The sequence below is a fragment of the Mesoplodon bidens genome, assembly GCF_964165515.1.
Source record: "Mesoplodon bidens genome assembly, contig: HAP1_SCAFFOLD_352, whole genome shotgun sequence".
Taxonomy (NCBI): domain Eukaryota; kingdom Metazoa; phylum Chordata; class Mammalia; order Artiodactyla; family Ziphiidae; genus Mesoplodon; species Mesoplodon bidens.
Genome location: NW_027672295.1, coordinates 25147 through 47996, shown reverse-complemented (window position 1 = coordinate 47996; position 22850 = coordinate 25147). Strand labels below are relative to the sequence as shown.

The 22850-nt window shown below is 38.7% G+C and overlaps 1 protein-coding gene across 1 annotated transcript in view; it reads right to left on the bottom strand.

Annotated features, from left to right (window-relative positions):
* The window catches only part of LOC308610393 (E3 ubiquitin-protein ligase RLIM-like), a gene marked incomplete at both ends in the record, with an annotated part of 77138 nt that extends 54984 nt beyond the window's left edge, over window positions 1–22154 (bottom strand). The window contains 4 exons of the mRNA XM_081259544.1: window positions 21132–21152; window positions 21488–21574; window positions 21856–21960; window positions 22098–22154. Of these exons, the coding sequence (XP_081115670.1) occupies window positions 21132–21152; window positions 21488–21574; window positions 21856–21960; window positions 22098–22154 (270 nt within the window). The remainder of the gene's footprint in view (window positions 1–21131; window positions 21153–21487; window positions 21575–21855; window positions 21961–22097) is intronic.
* Between the last annotated feature and the right edge of the window lie 696 nt (window positions 22155–22850).

Genomic DNA, 22850 nt, shown 5'->3' with positions numbered 1-22850 from the left:
GGAGAAAGGATGAACCTTTTAATAAATGGTGTTGAGATTATTGGAAATTCATATGGACAAAGGGTTAGACCCCTATCTTAAAGAAATGAGAAAATAAATTCCAGTTCAAATCAAAAATTAAATATGAAAGAAAAAACATTAATACTTTAAAAGCAAAATATGGATATAGCTTTATGAAATCAGGTTAGGGAAAGGTGTCTTAAACACAACATTTAAACAATCACAAAGTATGAAGAAAAGCTGAACAGATTATATGACATTAATATTGAAACATTTCCACAGCAGTATAGACAAATGGACAAATAAAAACACAAAAGAATAAATCTGGGTGGCCACGAAACTTAGAAAAGAAAGGTCAGCCTCTCTATCATTAAGGAAATTCTTATTTATCTACATTAGAAGCTATGTGCATTGGAATCTTAATGTAGTGCTGTTTATAATAAGGTGGATGTTACCTAAATTCCCTTCTTAAAGGTAATTGATAAATTATGGTTTGTTCTCAAAAGTAATATTATACAGTAGGTAAATTGAATGAAATGTTTTTGTGTGTATTAACAGGGGTGGATCATAATAACATAATGTGGATTTAAAAAATAAATTGCAGTTACAAAAAGAGTATGTAGGTTTACAAATATATGAACTGAAGGGATGGGTGTGTGCGTGTTTGTGTATGTATGTGAGAGAGAGAGCGAGAGACAGTGTGTGCATGAGTTTTTGTGTGTGTTAAATAAGAATATATATATGTAGTCAGATATGGCAACATGAACATAGAAGATTCACATAGCTTTTGGATAGAGATCTCTCTAATGATTGGGGATAATCTGAAGCGAAATGCAGGAATCAGATCTTTGGAAATACGGTCAGGCTCCATGTGAAGTTTTGAAAAATTTACCACTTTAAATAAACATTTTCTTCTCTGAGTCTGTTAAGATTTATTGCAAGTTCTATCTAATGAGCTGTATAGTAGAATGAACTTTTCAAAGTATGCTTGGTAAGGGATAGATTTCAGATCATTGATTGTTCCCCTAAGGACTAAGGTGAGGAGGCTCCAAAGCAAGGATTTTGTCGATATATAAATCTGCTTTCTTGAAGAGCTAATTATTTGTATTTATGGCAGTATAATTTATTGAAACTTTAATTTGTGTTTGTTTTCCCCAACAACTCTATTACCACCACTTCAAGATGGTAGTCAACATTTGCTGTTAATTACTTCAGGGGAGATTTGTGTTAGGGTGAAAAGCTGGTGATTCCTGGAATTGACAGATTTTCCTTTGTTCTTTGAAAAGCACAAATACTTTGAAAGAATAATGTTAGGTGAGAGAGAGAGAGAGAGGAAAAAGAGGAGAGCCATTGAGACTCCAAAGGAAGAGGGATAGATGTCCCTGAGGCTGGAGAGAGGGACATATCTTCATGTAGCAGGAGACTTAAACATTCACTATGGCAGTGTGAAAATAGGGCATGTCTCCAGAGATAGAGAAAGATTTCAGAAACAGTGGTTATGCACTTCATGCAAGTAATATGGGTTCAGGCACCAACTTTCCTGTTATTCCAGTTTATCAGTGAAGCAGTAGAGTCAGCAGATTTAAAGCCACCATGGAAGTTCAACAAGATGTATCTTTTGTTTAAGGCCCAAATACAGAGCCTCTACCACACTTTCTAGGGATATTTTAAGCCTCTAGAATGTTCATGTGATCTAACGAAAGAAATGGATTCTTGAATGATGACAAACTGGTAGAATTTCTTCTTTGCCTGATGGGATGAGGGCTTACATTATTATTAAATTTGAAATAAAAGAAGTAAATGAGCCTCTTCTTGACCAAACACTTGAAATTCACTTTAAGGAGAATACCAATATGGTGTTGTAGAATAACAAAATCTCATGCAAGAAGGGAGCCTAGTGATCACTCGATCCAGCCAACCATTTTGTAAATAAGGAACCTGAAATTGATCAAATGTGGACAACTTGCCCGAACTTAATATTCTGGTAATTAATCAAGCTGCGATTCAAACTCAGGTCTTGTGATTCCAGGTCTAGTTTATTTTTCCCATTATATTAGGCTTTGTTTAAATAGATATAATTTTAAAAGTACATGATACCTTTACTCACTGTGGGACAGTATTCCAACATGAAGGTTTTATTTCTATTTGCCTTTCCTTGAACCTAGGACAGTTGAGGACGACACACACACACACACACACACACACACACACTCAGTAAATCTTCATTGCTTGGACTATCAATCCATTGGTATTTTAGCATTTCCTTCAGAGATATGATGCATCCTAAGAAGGTATATTTTCAAATAGCGTATTTCAGATGAATTATCTAAATGTGTGGGGGTTAGTTCCTGAAAATCTATTTCTCAGTTAATTGCTAGTTAAAGTTTTTCTATTTTTACCACCTTAATCTGCTATCCTTTACCTGGACTCTTAAAAAGGGCCTTCTAAAGTTTCTTCTTGAATCCTTGTTTATTTGTCTATAGGAAACTCCCCATAGATAATCTTTTTTTTTTTTTTTTTTTTGTGGTACGCGGGCCTCTCACTGCTGTGGCCTCTCCCATTGCTGAGCACAGGCTCCAGACCCGCAGGCTCAGCAGCCATGGCTCGCGGGCCCAGCCGCTGCGCAGCATGTGGGATCTTCCCGGACCGGGGCACGAACCTGTGAACCCTGCATCGGCAGGCAGACTCTCAACCACTGTGCCACCAGGGAAGCCCCCCCCCAATAGATAATCTTAAAAAAATAAATTAGGTCATTTTTCTCCCATGTTTAAGCCTCCAAACCCAACTCTGCATTGCACTATCCTATTGTAATTGAATAAAATCAATATTTCTCACCATTGACTAAAAAGCTTACATGATATGGCATCTCCCAAATACTCCTTTGTTTGGTCTGCTATGACAAAAATACCATAGACTGTCTTTTTCTGTCTTATATCACTTATATATGGAATCTAAAAAAGCCAAAGTCATAAAAGCAAAGAGTAGAATGGTGGTTTCCAGGACTGGGGGTGGGGAAATTGGAAAAATGTTGGTCAAATGATATAAACTTGCAACTGGTATTGATAGGTAAATAAGCCCTGGAGATTTAATGCACAGCATGGTGATTACAGTCAACAGTACTGTACTATAAACTTCAAAGTTGCTAAGAGACTAGATCATAATTATTCTCACCACAAAAAAATGATAATTACGGGACATGATAGAGGTGTTAGCTAATGCTACTGGTGGTAATCATACTGCAATATACAAATGTATCAAACCAACAAGTGTACACCTTGCACTTACATAATGTTATATTTCAACTATATCTCAAGAAAAAATACTATAGGCTGGGTGGCTTAAACACAAATATTTGTTTCTTATAATTCTGAAGTCGTATTTCCCCCAAATACTACTTCACTATTGAGTTGTAAGATCATCTTACATATCCTGGATGCCAGTCTATGTTATGTATATATCTATATCTATATCTATATCTATATCTATATCTCATGAATATTTTCTCCAATCTTTGGCTTTCCCTTTCATTTTCTAATGGTGTCTTTAAAAGTGCAGAAATTTACAATTTTGATGTAGTTATAATTTTTTCTTTTATAATTATCAAAATGCTATTTTTAAAATTCTGCAGTAACATGGTTTTAATTATAAATTGGAAAGCAGATAGTATGGGTATGTGATTTTGTATCTCACGCAGAATTTGGCAGTCTGGTAGCTTGTGAATATTTTCTATTTGTGCTATTATTGCATGTATGAATTTATTTACGATAAATATACTTCTGTGATACATAGAGAATATTTAAATTGTCAGGATTTGCTATTTCCCCATAACTTTTTCCTCTCAATACTCTGAGGACTTGAAATGTTTCCTTTCTTAGTTGGTACAAGGCCTTTGTTGAGGTGGGGGGTGGACGGGAGAGAGATATAAAGAATGTAAAGAATACAAATAATAGCCCAGGTTATTCTCTATGAGGAAGAATGAAAGAGGGCAGAGGGGAAGAAGGATAGGGAACAATAAAGGAAGGGTGAGGACAGGAGAGAAGGGGTAAAAGGAAAGAGCAGTCACTATCAGGAATGGGATTTAGGAAAGGGAGTGTGTAACAAATCGTTTGGAATCCTAGCTGTGTGCTGCCTCCATCTTTAAAACAAATCAACACGATGTTCAGTGCTTTCTGGAGGTTGGTTTCCGTTTGTGTGCATTATCATACCTAGGCTGTGATATATTTGACATCCTAAATTTTCATGGAGTTTATTTCCCACTCTTTGACATCTGTGTATCTTACTGACACAACTTGAGTACTTCCTACTTTTTCTCATGTCCAATCACCATAAACTCATCAATACAAGGGACTATCATAATGCTTTTGTGATATCCAGATGACTAATCTCCCTATGGGCTATAATATTATAGACATCGGGAGACTTGGCATAGCACTCAAGTAAGACAGAGTTTGAGTGTACTTCTGTCTCTGTCAGATAGAAGTAAACTGCTCCATTATCTTTGCTGTTTGATGTGGAGACAACTATTCGCCAGATCAATAGCTGTATATCAGGAGTTAGAGATGTTTTGATTTGTTCCAGGAAAAAAAGGCCCATTGGGGGCTTCCCTGGTGGCGCAGTGGTTGAGAGTCCACCTGCCGATGCAGGGGACACGGGTTCATGCCCCAGTCCGGGAAGATCCCACATGCCGCAGAGCGGCTGGGCCCGTGAGCCATGGCCGCTGAGCCTGCACGTCCAGAGCCTGTGCTCCGCAACGGGAGAGGTCACAACAGTGAGAGGCCCGCGTACTGCAAAAAAAAAAAAAAAAAAAAGGCCCATAAAATCCAGCAGCTTTGATTAGAATTAGTACCTCATTATCTTATGATAATCAACAATCATTGTCCATGACTTATTTGCCTTTTTTCCAGGCCAAACAGATTATTTAAATGGGGCAGGTGATGGAGATTACCATCTGCATGGTTATTTTAGTCTCTGCAAATTCCCCAGATATGTGCTATTGCTATTTTTTTGGTATTGTTTGCATGTAGGGACAGTTCCAGGAGCTTCCACTTGGCCCTTCCTATGTATTTTTTTCCAGTTGTGGCAAAATATGCATGACATAAAAGTTACCATCTTAACCATGTTTAGGTGTACCATTTAGTGGCATCAAGTACATTCACGTTGTTGTGCAACCATCATTACCATTCATCTCCAGGACTTTGTTCATCTTCCCAAACTGAAACTCTCTACCCATTAAACAACACCTCTCCATTCATCACTGCACCCAGACCCTGGCAATCACCATTCTATTATCTGTCTATATAAATTTGACTACTCTAGTACCTCATAGGACTGGAATCACAGTATTTGTGTTTTCGGTTCTGGCTTATTTCATTTAGCATAATGTCTTCAAAGTTCATCCGTATCGTAGTGTGTGTCAGAATTTTTACCTTTTAAAGGTCATTTAATATTCCATTGTATGTATATACTACATTTTGTTTATCCATTCCTCTGTTGATGGACATTTAGGTTGTTTCCATCTTTTGGCTATTGTGAATAATGCTGCTAAGAACATGAAATTACAAACATCTGTTCAAGTCCCTGCTTTTAATTCCTTTGGATATATACTCTGAAGTAGAATAGCTAGATCGTATGGTAATTCTGTTTAATTTTTTGAGGAACTGCAATGGAGAAGGGTTCAGATTTCTACACATCCATGCCAATACTTGTTATTTATTATTGTTTTTAATAATAGCTATCCTAATGGATGTCAGGCAGTAGCCGTTCTTAATAGCACTTACGTTGTTTGAGAGTTCTGTCATTTTCCAAGTATGTGTACTCCAAAAATATATTCAGATATGGGGAAATATAGTGTAGGTCACTGCACAGGATTTCTAGTGAGGTGAACTTGTGTCAAAATTCCAATTATCACATGGCTTCCATAAGCCCTATTATGACCTGAAGACCACAGTGATGTTTTGGAACCTCAGGTGTGTAAATTTATTTTAATAATCTCTGAAAAATTCTGAGTTTTCCACTTTTCTTTCTAAACATTCCCCCTGGAAAATTGTAAACCCCTTTGAGGTAGACTTGGAGAAAAAAAAATCACACTCTATACTTTTGACAGTGTTGCAGCAAAGTTTCTGAAGCTATTGTAGCCACCTGATCTCTGGTTTAGGTCTGGGCGAGGCTGTAATTTTCACTCCTGGAAAATCAATGCAGGTTTCTGCTCATTGTGCTTGAATTTTATTTTCATTTATACCGTTCAAGCCTGCTCATCAATGTAATTCCCAGTGTAAATGTGATTAATCTGTTACTGCTGGAAGTCACTTTGGGTCAAAATACTGCCACTCTGCCCTGCTGACCTTTATGATAATTGCACTCACCTTGTTTCTCATATTAAATGCTACCACTTAACCTCTGCTACTCTGTAACCCCATATTCCTGTTAAAAGCACGGCGGCCATTTCATTGGTGCTATCCCGCATTGTCATCTTTAGCCCCCAGAAGACAGATGCCACAGAGGTTTTCAAGGATGCTTGTATTTCTCTCATCAATGAATGTCTTAATGTCTTGAAGAAGAATGTTATCGATGACCTCTGTGGGGGCATAACTGTGGGATAGTTGAGTGGGTTTCACATACTTAATCCAATCCAACATTCCCATTTTAAGTACATGGATTCCTTTGTCTACATTCTGTCAGATAAATTATGGCATCTTGCCCTCTTTGAATGTTGCTGACTATTGAATCTATGTTTCAGTCAGCCAAACAAGCCAACGATTAGAGCCAATTCCATCAGCTAGAGCTAATACTTTGAATCTCAGGTAAGTTCTTTAAAATAAATTCAACCCCTTCCAACTTTATATTCCATCTTTCTCAGTCTAGCACTTATAAAACATAAGCCAGGGCTTCCCTGGTGGCACAGTGGTTGAGAGTCCACCTGCCGATGCAGGGGACACGGGTTCGTGCCCCGGTCCAGGAGGATCCCACATGCCACGGAGTGGCTGGGCCCATGAGCCATGGCCACTGAGCCTGCGTGTCCGGAGCCTGTGCTCCGCAATGGGAGAGGCCACAACAGTGAGAGCCCCGCGTACTGCAAAACAACAAACAAAAAAACCCAAAAAACCATATGCCACACACACATTCTACAGGTTTCTGCTGATACACATTAGCAGGATATAGCATTTCTTTTGATGTATATGCTAACTCCTACCAGGGTGGACATTATACTTGCCTCCTGGGGCCTGGTGGAATCTGACTGTAGTTATTAGGATGCAGTAAGTGCTGATGTGGGTGGGTCTTGAGAAAAGTAGAAATTTCCTTGAAAACTAACCTATTTACATGAGGTCTTTAGAGATATGTTAAGTAAGGGAAGGTTAGTTTCCTCAAATGGGGAGGAAGAAGGGTGGCTTCCTTTGGCGAGGAAACCACAGGAAGATTTGGGTTAAAAATTTTCATATTAATCTGAGTCTGCCTACCTGCACTTATCCTAAATACTCAATATATCCTTATCTTAATACCCAGCTCTTCCTGATCAATGTCCTGATATTCATCTGTGAGACTTAGCACAGATGGACCTTGAACTTGCATTTTAATTCTGCAACTCACACTTTTAGATTTGAAACTTGATCCTAGCCATGTCTGCTGTGTGGCTATAAGACATGAGAAAATTTTAAGGCCCTCAGTGTGGCTCTCTGTGTCTTCCCATGCCTCGATCTGAGAGTTTAAACACCTAACACCTTTTAACATTAAGTGTAAACATTTTCATTTTGTAAGCTCTCTGGTGCTATAAGAAGCAGCTAATGGTCCCCGTGGAGCTTGTAGTTACTACTGCTGTAATAGACAAAATCAGCTGCCGCTTGACATGTAAAAGTATTGTCTTCAACTGGCAATATGTTCAAAGCAAATATTGCTGGTAATTTATTTATTGCTTCCACTACTCGGAAGAAACACTTGTCTTTGCATTGGCAGTGGAGTCACTACTACATTCAAGCTCAAAACCTTATTCCAGAGTCCCATCTTGAGCATCTTTTTCCTGGGATTACTCATGCAGGACAGGAAATCTGCTTCAGGAAGTTTAGAAAGTAGATTTTAATAAAAGGAGCTTGTTTCAAAAGTTATAAAAGCTGGAGTCAAATGAAATAGGAAGGCAACCTAGAGTTTGGAAAGACTGAATCCCCTAAGCAGAACGGTAATGAATGTAGAGACTGCTGGTGGGTGCTGGGAACATGGAGGGAGAAGCCCTTGAGCAGGAATTGGACGCATGAGGGAGACGAAGCCTCAGTTGTACGTACAACTCAAAGAAAGAGGGCCTTCTGGGTTCTCCCCTATCCCCTTCTTCCAAACTCTCACCAGTCCTTCCTTTACTCAAAATTAATTGGAAGCTAGTTGTCAGTGAATCCTGGGAAACCGAGTTTTCAGGAGTCAGTCCTCTAAAATAAAAATCAGAGCTGGAAAAAGAGAAATAGTCTTTAAAAATTATTCACACAAATATGCCATCCCTTTACAATAACTTCTCACATTCCAGTTCACTTGTTCAAATACCCCACCACTATGATAGTACTTTGACGCAAAGTCTGTTTACTCCCTTGCTTTCTCCTGATACTGCCTTTGTATCTCTCCTTACTCTCTTACATTCCAGTGTCCATTATCTAATAGTGTGTTTGTCCCTAGCCCTGTTCCAGTGTCTTTTAGTTATGCTGGATCAACCCAAACCATTGCTTTCTCTTTTCTTGATCTCCAGCTTTCAAAGTCTTCCCAAGTAAAGTGTATAATAGTTTAGATGGTTTCCTTTATAAATTCATGATCACTAACCTAAAAGGTCCTTTAATATTGCCCTTTAATTCTGCTACATTAATCTGGACCCATCATTTCCCACTCTTTACAGTTTGTTCTCTCTTTCTGCACTGTTCTTTGTTTTTTTAAAAAAATCTTTATTGGAGTATAATTGCTTTACAATGTTGTGTTAGTTTCTGCTGTATAACAAAGTGATTCAGCTAGTGCACTCTTCTTAAATGGCATGTCCCCACCATTTGCTATAATATCAGGAGATAATCTCTTTTAATTCACAGAAAAGAAAAGAAAAAACATTAGGAGAACTTTCCTGTTCATTAACATAATAGAGTTACTACATCTGCTGCCATCTTTATCTCCTTTGGTAATTTAACAGAACAGAAGCTCTATTCCTACTAAACCCAATTCCCTTACTCCTGATTTGGATTGCATCACCTTGCACTCTCTAAGGATCCTTATTTTGTTCAATACCTTCTCTAATCTGGATCTTTTCCACTATCTTTTTGAAACATTCTAAAATCTTCCAAATTGGGAAAAATAATAAAGAAGAGTAAAGCAAAAAAGAAAAGCAAAACCAAACTCACCTTTCTCCACCTGACTTCTATTACTAATTACCACACTATCTCTTCTTCAAAGGCACAGTTTTTAAAATAATTCTTGAAAATGTTTTTCTATATCTTGGCAATTGTGAATAATGCTTCAATGAACATGAGAGTGCAATCTTTTTGAGATCCTGATTTCAGTTCTCTTATACATATACACACACACACACACACACATATATATATACATATATATATATACATATATCCATTCAGAAGTGGGATTGCTAAATCATATGATAGTTCTATTTTTAATTTTTCGAGAAGCCTCCATACTGTTTTCCATAGTGACTATATACCATTTTGTATTCCCACCAACAGTGTACAAGAGATCCAATTTCTCCATATTCTCTCTGGTGCTTGTTACCTTTGTATTTTTGAAACTAAGCATCCTAACAGGTGTGAGGTGATATCTCTTTGTGATTTTGATTTGCATTGCTCTGATGATTAGCGATGCTGAGTACCTTTTCATATACATTTTGGCCATTCATATGTGTTCTTTGGAAAATGTATATTAAAGTTCTTGGCCCTTTTCTTAATTGAGTTATTTGGTTTATTTGCTACTTAGTTGTGGGAATTCCTTATAAATTTTGGATATTTACCTCTTACCAGATATATGATTTTCAAATATTTTCTCCCATTCCATTGGTTACCTTTCCATTCTGTTGGTTGTTTCCTTTGCTGTGCAGGAGCTTTTTATTTTGATGTAGTTCTACTTGTCTATTTTTGCTTCTGTGGTCTGTGCTTTTAGTGTCATAGCCAATAAATCATTGCCAAGATCAATGTCAAGAAGCTTTTCCCAAACTGTCCATCGACAGATGAATGGTTCAAAACATGTAGTATATATTTACAATGGAATATTTTCAACTTTAAAAGAAGAAGGAGGTTCTACCATTGTGGCAACAGGGATGAACCTGGAGGACAATAAGCTAAGTAAACAAGCCAGTCACAGAAGGACACATACTGCCTAATTCCATTTATATGAGGTACCTAAAATAATCAGACTTCATGGAAGCAGAGAATAGAATGTTGGTTGCCAGGGGCTGGGGAAAGGGAGAAATGGGGAGCTGTTGTTCAGCAGGTATGAATTTTCAGTTATACAAGATGAATAAATTCGAGAAATCTGCTGTACAAGTAGTGTCTGTAGTTAACAATAGTGTTAAGCACTTAAAATTAGTTAAGAGGGTCAATTTCATGTTAAGTGTTCTTACCACACACAGAAAAAATGGGACACAAGCTTTTGGAGGGGACAGATACGTCTATTACCTTGATTGTGTTAATTGTCTCATGGGTTTATGCATATGTCCAAACTCATCAAATAGTATACATTAAACATGTGCCATTTTTTGTGCATCAGTTGTGCCTCCATAAAGCTGTTTAAAAATGTTTATCTATATTTGATACCTTCACTTTATTACTTCCTTCTCATGCTTCAACCCACTCCCAATAGAATCCATCTTTTATTACTCCAATAAAAAGGTACTTCATAAGTTATTTCCAAATCCATGGATGTGATGTGAAAATTTTATCTCCTACTTACTTGATCTGTAAGTAGGATTTGCTTCTGTCTTTGAGACTTGATTTTCCTTGACCCAAAAACTCCTCTGGTTTTCCTCTAATCTCTGCGGCAGTTCATTCTCTATCTTCTTTGCAGGTGCGTATCCTTCTCCTCAGACATGAAATGTTGAAATTCTTCAAAATTCAGTTCTAGGCCATTATGTCCCCTCACTCTAGAACTCATAATATGATTTCACAGAAACACACAGCTTCAGTTACCAACTCCATAAAGTTTGGACATTTGTGTACCTGAGACCTCTAATCTGAATTCTGTAAATCCAGTTGCCTATTTAACATCTAAATCTGTTCATTTAAAATATACATAAAGCTAAATACTCATGGTCTCCCTAAACTACCGAATCTCTCCTCCTTCATTTTCATTTGTCTTAGTGTGTAGTGACACCATTCACCCAGTTGTATAAACCAGGCACCTAACAATAATCCTTGAGTTCAACCTCTCACATCAGCCACTATATCCTATCCATTATCAATCTTATCCATTTTACCTCCTAGATACTTCCTTAATCTACCTAATGTTCTCTATCTACTCATCGTTGTAAGTGGTCAATTAATGCATGAATATAAATTTCCCTGATTGCTTTGCTTGGTACCTATAGTTTTTATGGCAGAAAAATTTATATAAAAAAAATCCGTTCATCTTCCCTATATCTTCCCTTCTGTTCCTCCATCCTCCTGTCCCCATTTCAAGCAAGTATCCAGGACTCCGTAGAAACCTCTTCCTCAGGAAATATGCCATTTCTAAGCATCAAGGTGTGAAGGAGGAGATTACAAGGCAGTTGGAGGATTAAAAGCCAGTGAGTACAACAAGCACTGCCTGACACTACCTTGTTACTGGATAGAGCCTTGGAGCTGCACCAACTCATTAGAGGGATGTAGTTGAGAGAGATATAGGGAAGGCATGTAATAGGCATGGCGTATCTATCTCATCGAATATTTCAGCATCGCAAACATTATACAGGAACATTTATAAATGGGACATAAAGGTACAGGTGTCCCGGTCTCAGAAGACCAGAAGGACCTCCACAACACTTTCATGTTACAGGGTTTTTATACCACTTTGGTTGTATAAGGTACCTCTAATAATGGCTGAGTCTAAATTCTCTACCTGCTCAGTTATTTAAAGAATTAAATTCATTTAAATCAAGTAAAGAAACAGTAGGTTTATAGAAGCTCATAACTGCTTACTTTTTAAAAAATTTTTATTTATTTATTATTTTTGGCTCTGTGTTGGGTCTTCGTTGCTGCGCGCGAGCTTTTTCTAGTTGCGGAGAGTGGGGGCTACTCTTTGTTGCAGTGTGCGGGCTTCTCATCGCGGTGGCTTCTCGTTGCGGAGCATGGGCTCTAGGTGCGCGGCCTTCAGTAGTTGTGGCGCACAGGCTCTAGAGCGCAGGCTCAGTAGTTGCGGCACACGGGCTTAGTTGCTCCGTGGTATGTGGGATCTTCCGGAACCAATAGAACGTTATATTCCTTCCTTTTATCAATTTTAAAGGTTTAAAATGCTTTCGATTTTTTTCTTCTTTGACAAACTCAAAGAAGGACTTTTATCTATGAGGTCCACACTTGATATTCTCAGTCAGAAGTCATCTGCCCAAGGAGGGCCTAGCATCTGAGGCCAACAGTCACATCCATGTCCCTCAGATAGGACCGTGTATCCTGGAGCTCAGGCTCCAGGCTCTGCTCAGAGGCTCTCAGAGGCTCAGCATTGCTGCTCTGATCAGCCCAGCATAAAGGAAGGCTCTGTTGAGTGAGGCCTGACGTGAGAACGTGAGGCATGATCAAGCAATGGAGAACTCTCTTCTCCTGCAGAGATCCCAAACTCTCTAAATAACCCAACCCAGGGCCGCAAAGTTATGCTTGGGATTTTATCCTGCAATCTCCAAACGCTCAGATGGGCCATGGGCTTCAACTGGAAGCCTTAGTCCCCCCAGAACTACTGGCCTTGCCTGGCCTATGATGTTCTATCCTCTCCTTGAACTTCCTAACTTAGGTGTCTCTCTGACCCAACCAATCTCACTGAGAAATGTGAGCAGGGGAACAAGAAAATAAAGAATCATTCTTTGAGAGGCAACTTTTGGTTCCAGCTCCAACACTTAAAGAGCTTGAGAGTCATTACTCCAGTCTTTAGAAGAAGCAAAATCTGAACCAATTGAAAGTCAGTGACTTTTCTTGTAGCATTAGAGAATTAAGGTCACAGGGCAAATCACTCCAAAATCTTCATAGATGGTGAATGTAGAGAATCATATTTGAGGTCAGCTTACCTCAAGCAGAGGCCACTGGAGCCATAAATTGATAGGAACACTTAAAAGGACCCTTTGACAAATTGCTAGAGGATGCACATGGGCTAACATGAGAGCGAGAAACTCCTAGGGTCATTATCTTAGGGGGGCCTCCACCTATTCATGGGTTTCGCCTATGGGAACCCCACCAGGTTCTCACAGTGAAGAGCCATGAAAAATTCTGATGTTTCTGGTGGAGGAGTGTGGGAATGGGAAGAAAAGTAACAATTTTGAAAACATTCTGAAATATCCCCTGAATGTTCTCCATAACAGAAGCTTACTCCGCAGAGGAAAAGACTACCAGAGACTTATCCCACATGGGAGAAGGGAAGTTATCCAACTCCAGTTCCCTCTAGCTTTCTTATCTCTTCTAAAAAGTGAAAAGAAAGAAAGAGAGAAAAGAGTTAGAAACATCTGTGAAGAACGCAGGGACACAGGACCACTAAACGACAGATTTAATCATATCCCCTCCCCCCCAGCTCCTTACTACCACCTCAACAGGGCTCCAGTATGGTAACAGAGGATCATAGCCGAAAGAGCTGCAAGGCATAGGCTCTATATAAGGAGGAGACTTAGGGGAATCTGAAGACACCAAGGGAGATGAAAACAAGGACACTATAGGAAATTGAAGTCTCTGACATATACAGCTACAGTAAATATTAAACACAACCAACACCTACCTGGATTAACATAAAACTTCACACTAAGGTCTGTTTACTTCAGTTCCTATTACCCAATACATTATGTCTGGCTTTTCAACAAGAAATTACAAGGTATGATAAAAAGGCAAGAAAAAACAGTCTGAATAGATAAAGCAAGCATCAGATCCACATTCAGATATGACAGAGATTTTTGAATTGTGATACATGGAATCCAAAATAACCATCGTTTCATGTTAAGGGCTCTAATGGAAAAAGCAGAAACATGCAAGAACAGATGAGCAATAAGCAGAGAGAGGGAAACTCTAAGAAAGAATCAAAAGGAAATGTTGGAAACCAAAAACACTATAACAGAAATGAAGAATGCTTTTAATTGGCTCATCTGTATATTGCCTATGGCCAGGGAAAGAGTAAGTGAGTTTGAAAATATGTCTGTCAGTAGAAACTTTGCAAACTGAAATGCAAAGAGAAAAAGAATTTTTAAAAAAACCTTTAACTCAGAATATCCAAGAACTGTGAGACAGTTTCAAAATGTGTAATATACATGTAATTGAAATACCAAAAGGAGAAGAAAGAGAGAAGAGAGAATAAGAAATATTTGAAGAAATAACAGCCCAGGATTTTCCAAAATTAATGACGGATTAACCATAGATTGTGGGAGCTCAGAGAACACCAAGCATATAAATACGAAGAACGTCTATACCTGGACATATTTTATTAAAACTGTAGGAAGCTGAAAGATAAAATCTTGAAAGAATACAGAAGAAAGTAATATCCTGCCTCTAAAGGAACAAGGATAAGAATTATGGGCTTATCATAAACCATGCAAGCAAGAAGAGAATTGAGTGAAATATTTAAAGTGTTGCAAGAAAAAAAATCACCCTAGAACTTTGTGTCTAGTGAAATTATCCTTCAAAAGTGAAGGAGAAATAAAAACTTTCTCAAACAAAAACTGAGATACTCATCAGCAGCAGATTTGCCCTGGAATAAATGTTTAAAAAGTTCTTCAAGGAGAAGGAAAAGGACAACTCAGCTCTACATAAAGGAAGGGAAAAGAAGGAATAAATGAAGGTAAAACAAAACTTTTATTTTTCTTATTCTCAGTTGACCTAATAATACTAATGATAGTGTATTGGGTGATTATAGTATATGGATAAGTGAAATAAATGACATCAGTGTTACAAGGGACAGGAGGGAGGAATTGGGAACTCTGTTATAATGGAACCTGCACTACCTATGAAGTGGTATAATGTTCTATATAAAAGTGGCCTTAGATTAGTTGTAAATGTATATTACAAATTCATGGGCAACCATGAAAATATTTTTTAAAGAAGAATACTTGACATGCTAAGAGAAGAGAGAAATGGAATCTTATAAAGTGCTTGTTTAAAATCAGAAAAGGCAAAAAAAGAGAAGAAGAAAAAAAGAATACACATAATAAATACTAAACAGTTACAGATATGGCAGATATTAATCCAACTATATAAAAAAATCACTAAATGTAAGTGTTCTAAATTCACCAATTAAAAGACAGACTGTCAGTGGATAAACCAAGATCCAATTATTTGTTGTCTACAAAACACCCACTTTAAATATAAAGACACAGATGATTAAAAGTAAAGGGAAAGAGAAAACTGTTCCATGGTAACACAGATGAAAGAAAGCAGGAGGAACTATATTAATTTCAGACAAAGCAGGCTTCAGAACAAGGAAAGTTATGAGGGATAAAGCGGGGCAGTACATAACAACAAAGGGGTCAACTCTCCAAGAAGACACAACAATCCTTAACGTGTACAGTCTAACAACAGACTGTCAAAATATGTGAGGCAAAAACTGGTCCAACTGCAAGGAGAATTAGGTGAATCCACTGTTATTTTTGGAGACTTCAACACCCCTCTATGAGAAATGGACAGGTTCAGCAGGCGGAAAATCAGTAAGGATATAGTTGACCTAAACAGCACCATCAATCAACTTGATCTAATTGACATTTGTAGAATACTTCATCCAACAACAGAATATGCATTCTTCTCAAGCACACATGGAGCACTGACCAAAATAAACCACATCTTGGGCCACAAAACACACCTTAACAAATATAAAATAGAAATCATACAAAGTATATTTTCAGACCATAATGGACTTCAACTAGAAATCAATTACAGAAAAATAGCTGGAAATGCCAAAATGTTTGGAGAGTAAACAACATGCTACTAAAACATGGGTCAAGGAAGAAATATCAAGAGAAAAAATATTTTAAACTAAATGAAAATTAAAATACAACTTGTCAAAATTTGTGAGCTGCAGAAAAAGCAGTACTTAGAGGGAAACTGATACCATTGAATGCATCTATTTGAAAAGATTTAATATCTTTGAGGGATTCTGGTTTGCTGACCTGATCGATTTCTCCCTGTTTCCAAAATATTGGGAAACATGAATTCCTCCTTAGGTAGCACAGTGCCAGAAGAAGGAGCCCCACCCAATACACAAAGGCAAGGATGGGAAAACCTAGGAAGTTGAGCTGGAGCTCAGCCATGGTGCAGTAAGGCTCCTCAGACAAAGAAGATGGTCCAGATCATCAGAAGTGCGTTGCTGCCTCAAGCATCTGGGCATTGAAAGTGCACATTCTAGACTAGAGTTCTAGGCCCACATTACAGAGGTTAAGTGTAAACACCAAAGGTTCTTGAGGGTGAGGGAGGGGACAACACAAGAGAGAGAAACCCACAATCCTTCCCCCACCATCCAACCCAGCAGATCTATCCATCCCTCCAGGGCCCTTTAGATACCTCTAACCCACCTTCCAACCCACACATTTACATACCATATATTTACCTTAGTGAAAATTTCTATTTATTCCACACGTTACCCAGATATTACCTGAGACCCTTTTACTGCTTGGTGATCTACCTTTGGACCCCACATAATATTTAAAACTCTTCTATGCCAAGGGATTTTTACCTCCAAGCCTTCAACTACAGCTTCCCCTCATACATAATGTGTTCTCACCTGTATGAAGCCAGAAACATAGTCAGAAGAAATATACGCCCCCATATCTCCTCAAAAGAATTCACATTCACCAAAAAGTGTAAGAGTGCAGAGTAGCCTGTACCAGTGAACAGGAAGCATGACAAAAAGGGAAACAAGGGCATGGCACACCCATGAACCTATGGCAAACAACTTAAAGAGCTTTAGTAGTTCTTTTTTTCCTAAAATCCCTCTTCGGCTATTTAGCCCCCTAAGGTTCTCAAATCTAGCCTCCTCCAGCCATACAGTGTCTCATCCTGCTGCTTGCTCCCTCTTCTGAAAAATCCCTCTCAAAACATTTAAAATTTTTTTTTTTTATTTTACAGAACACAACCCGAAGGCCCAAACACACCCTGATTTAAGGAGTGGGCTTCTCTTTAACATAACTTCTAATGAGCACAATATTTAGCAATACGTTTTAGCTTTTTGGAATCACACTCATGGTTACTTCTTCTATGAAAAGTTTTATGATTTTTTTCCCCATCTACTTTCTTACTTGCCACCAAAATTCCTGTTGGCATCTCCATACCTTTTTAAACAATGATGTCATTTTTGTTGATGTGTATATGTATTTATTTCATCTCCCCATGCTAGTCATTTAATAGTTGTAGCCCTTGTGCCTTCATTATTTAGATTATAAACTGCTGAAATTAAGCTGTGTCATTTCCTTACTTTGCTTGCCTGTATTCCCTCGTTGAGTCTGATGAATCAGTCTTGACCCCAAATACCTAATTCTCTCCCTCCCCTATGAGGAGGATACTAGTAAGGACAGCTCCTTTCTTAACCTGTCTTCTCCTGCAGCCACAGCTCCACTCTTGTCTGTACCCAAAAGGAGGGTCCATTTCAAGCCCACTCCATCTCACATACCTTCCTCCCTTGACTGCAGGAGGTGTATCTGTTCAGAAAAACCCCTCCACATATCTTTGTATCTCTGGTATTGTTTTTTTTTTTATAGAAAGTTTGGTCCTGACTGTCCCTGAGGTCCCTAGGATTCACAACTGTAAAAACATCCTCTAAAGTCTGAGCAATATAAGCTCCACCAAAAGAATTTCCAGGATAGAAGGGGTCATAAAAATGACACATCAAATATATTCTTCAAAAAGTGGCCTTGTCATAAAAAAAGAAAGACTGAGAAACACTGATCCAGATTAAAGGAGACTAAAAACACATGGCAACTAAATGCAGTCTGTGATTCTGAATCCTGTAATGGAGGTTTTGAAAAAAAGCCACAAAGGACATTACTCAATAAATTGACAAAAATGGAATATGAATGGGAGATTAGTTAAAAGTTTTATGTCATTGTTAAATTTACTGAAGGGGAAAACTAACTGTACTGTATGTAAGAGAATCTTCTTTTTCTTAAATACACAATGAAATATTCAAGGAGAAGGTGCATGGTGCATGAAATGTATTTTCAAATATTCAGAAATGTATGCATATTTTTCATATATGTGTGTGTGTGTGTGTGTATTCATATATAGAGAGAGTGGAGGCAGGAAGGGAAGGAGACAGAAACAGAGACAGAGAGAGGAGAGAGATCTCAAATGGGTCAAAATGTTAGTAGGTAAGTCTGGATAAAGGGTACATAGTTTTTACCATCCATGCATCTTTTCCACAAGTTTAGTTATTTTCAAATAAATACATTTAAAAAATGGACCATTGCCTGCTGTCCTGGATTTTAGCTAAACTTTGGGATTTCTGCCTTTGATTCTTGCAGCTACCACCATCACCATACCCAAACCCCAGAAATGTGTAATGCCAGCTTCAAAAGTTTTCTCACATTCTGTCCCAGGCAAGAAACCTGGGACCCTCTGCACATTTCAACAGGATTTTACAAAATGCTGAAGAAGAGCACCACACCCTCCCCACCAACAAATGTTTTTAAATTAAACACAATACAAAAAAAAAAGAAGGAAAAAAATCAACGTGTTTACAGCATGGAACCCCTAGCTTTTCTGATCTGGTGCCACCAGGTCATCCGTCTTCTGGCGTTTTGTGGTGTGAATTGGTTTGCCAGCACTTCGTCTGCTCTGCTCACCAGTTACCATTCCTGCACCAGATTTCCATCTTCCAAAAATGTGTTGACATCTTTTGTTGTATCCTCTCTCCTTCTAGTCATCCTTAAGCACTTATTCTTTTTAAATCCTTTGTTTGAATAGTTTTATTGAGATATAGTTCACATACCATGCAATTTACTCATTTAAAGTGTGTAATTCCAGGATTTTTAGTATACTCACAGATATGTGCATCACAATTTTAAAAACATTTTCATGACTTCAGAAAGAACCCCGTAACCTTTAGCTATTACCCGCCACCCTTCATCTCCCAGCTCTAAGCAACCATTAATCTACTTTCTGTCCTCTCTTGGCTTCCCTATTCTGAATATTTCACATGAATGGAATCATACGTGGTTATTTGTGACTGGCTTCTTTCACTTAGCGTGTTTTCAAGGTTCAGCCATGTTGTAGCATGTATCAGTGCTTTTTAACGCCAAAAGTATTACACTGCATGGATATACCATATTTTATTTACCCATTCATCAGTTGATGGACATTTGGGTTGTTTCTGCCTTTTAACTCTTATGAATAATACTGCTTTGAACATTTGTTTACAAGTTTTTGTGTGGACATATGTTTTCATTTCTCTTGAGTACATACCTAGAAGTGGAGTTGCTGGGTCACATAGTAATTCTATATTTAACACTTTGAAGCGCTGCCAGACTGTTTTCCAAAACAGCTGCACCATTTTTCATTCCCACAAGCAGTGTATCAGGGTTCCAGTTTCTCCGCATTCTCACCAACACTTGTTTTAATCTGACTTTGTGTTTCTCGTCATTCTTGTGTGTGTGAAGTGTTATATCATAGTGGCTTTGGTTTTCATTTCCCTGATGGCTAGAGATGTTGAACCTCTTTTCACCTACTCTTACTTTTTTTTTTCATCTACTCTTGCTTTTAATGGCATTTGGGGAAAGAGAGAAGATAAACAAGTGTGTTTTATCTACTGTGTTTAACTCGGAACACAATAGCTCATTTTAACTATGTGACAGGAAAAATATTTTCTTGTAAATATTTGAAAACACATATAGTAATGTCAAGTCTTTATCAACATGCACAGTTTACTACTTCTATGCTCTCTGCATGTTATAGTTACTGTGTGATTAAGGGAAAGCAATATTGTGCACTGAATTTGACCTGTAAGATTACTTCTTATATGGGGTTGAGGGAGGAATTCATTCAAATGACTCCTTAGGGTTGACTAAAAGGCAGAGCAGAACTGATTGCCAGAGCCTCTAAAGCACAATGCTTTTTTGTCACCAATGCTGTGTACATCTGTTGTGAATAACTGTGTACCACAGGTGATAAGTATCAAAGAAATGTGAGAGCTCTGACATGGGCACATAGCATATGTCTTAAGAGATAGATGACAAGGTGTTTAAATGGGCTTTTGCACTTTAATCATAGTGTAAAAGATGGGATGTATCACACATGCCAAATGATACCTGTGAAAGCTGGGTGAGGGGTGTATGGGAGGTTACATTGTTCTGTCTGCTTTCGTGCATGTTTAAACATTTTTTACTAAGAAGCTTTAAAAATAATAAAAGATGTAGAGTGACTCATAAGGAGAGGGAGGGAGCAAAAGGATACCTGGCCAGGGTGATCAGTCCATCAAGACTAGAGTTTAGCTATCTGTCAATAAGGAAATTTCAGGAAGTGTAATTCCTTTGACGTTGGGAAAGAAACTTCTTTCCATATAACAGGAAGGAAGAAGGAAAGGAGGAATGGGAAATTTTTTTTTTAAGGATTTTGATGAAAATTTCCCATCTCATGACTTCTAGTTCCTCTGTGAATGGTGGTTTGGCACATCTGCTGAGCAAGTGGAGATGGCCTAAATTTGAGAAAAGTGAAGGAGATTTGAAATAGATTTGAGTAGCACTGGAGAGAAAATGGACTAAGGAAACAGTGACCTAAGTTCCATTTGTTTTGTTCACATGTTAGTAAGCATGGAATAAGAATTTGTGGAATGGCTGCATTATTTCCAGGTAGCATGAGGGCTGAATTTATCATGGCATCAGTAGACTTGATTGTGAGATTTAATCCAATAGTCATCAGCTACTTATGGGAAGGTATTTCTGGAAAAGGCAGAGATAGGGGATTTTGCCTGACGGGAAGGATTAAAGGTGATTGGATGGGACCTATTTGTAGTGGAGCTTTTTAAATGTTGCTTACCTGATAGACCACCAAGCCTACCTTGGAGAGAGCGAAAAAGAAAACAAGAGCTTGGTGGATAGAGGAAGAGTAAGTGGAAAAACGACCTAAAGTTGAAAAATTAACAAGTAGTATATAAGCTGGGAGGATGGAGGATGAGGCCAAAGGGTGGAATGTCAGAGTGTATTATTCCAGATGGCAGAAGTGTTCCTGGTAATAAGCTCTACAGTGTGGCAGTGACTGCACTGGAATGGAAGTAAAAATGAGATGATGTAGGAACAGGGAAGCTGGGTTACTGATAGGTCTATCCACATGGAGGTTAGAGCCCTCCACCACTCCTCACCTCTTCATGTTCCCCACCCTGGGCCCCCTCCCACCTTTTGTCCCTCTCCCGGGGGCTCCACGGAATCTGCCTTCTCTGTGTGACCATAAGCTTCAGATATTGTAGGATCAATGTCATAACTCTGGATAAGAAAATAAAAGTAGTGAGAGAAGGCTGTAGTGGACATCTATTTTTGTTTTTTTGTTGTAACACCCAGTATCCATAAGTCTTTCTGGAAAAACTACCTCAGGTGCTCTCTAGGATACTCACCCTATTTTTGAGTCCCAGTCTGTACAAGTAGAGTTGCCTTCCCTCTAGACCTCATTGTAAGGGTGGGTATGTGTGCAGCCTTGGCCAAAAAAAAGGAGGTCCATGGTAAGCCCCCAAATGTCTGATAACCCCAGTGCATAGTCTAGGACTCACCTCTGGTTCCTGAGCTGCAGGTATCCTGGGGAGGTGTACCACGGCTCCACCAAGGCTATTAATATCAGTGGTGGCACCTTCATCTTGATTGGTGAACTGTACACACTAAGGGCAATATCTTGTATATTCCCATCAAGCATAGATGGAAGGAAAGCACCATGATCACCTTCCCCAAAGAGGGGGATGCCATCTTGATGACATCCTTGGAGATACTGTTTTAGTGCTCAAAGACACCCCCATGCCTTTTTGATATAAGGCATCAGTGTGCCGTGCAGTTCTCTGGTCAGCCTCAAGGACATGGTGCTTGGATCAGATTGAGGAATGGGGGAGCAGGACAGGGTCAGAATATGGGAATGATGAGGCATGAACTTTGTTCCACCAGTAAGGACATTCTTTCCCTTCACTTTTTCTTTCTTTCCCACTCACTTTAAGACATCTTTTGCTTACTCTCAGCTGTATTTTACCCTGGGAGGTAGGTGGCTGCCTGGTCAACATTCCTACCACTGACAGCTGAGTGGTGTTTTCCTCTGCAAAAAAAAAAAAACCAGTCATCAACTGAGCAGCCTGAAAAAATACCCCGGGAGGGGAACCACTTCCCCAGGGTGCCTTTCTAGTAAGGAAACCTCCATGTCAAGTTTAAAGTATGCTCTCCCGATACATTAACATGACCCACATAACAGATTCTTAAGCAGCTGCTGTGCTGTTCCTGGACCCTACGGCAAGTAGCCCAGGGTCCAGTGGAGCAGCACCTCCGCCCAAATAGTGCCATTCAGGGTTCAGCCCCCTGTAGGAGCCTCTGGTAACTGAGATCTAAATAATGATCAAGCTGTTGTTTCTTCTTCAGCATTATTTTCAGAAAGTATACCTGTACTTAACGCTCCTCAGGTTTAAAAGACCTATCTCCCCTACTTCTCTAAAGGATATAAAACATTCAGTGAGGGGGGATATGTGGGCTGCTATACATTTTCATTAAGGCTAAGCTAAGCGGCAGAAGA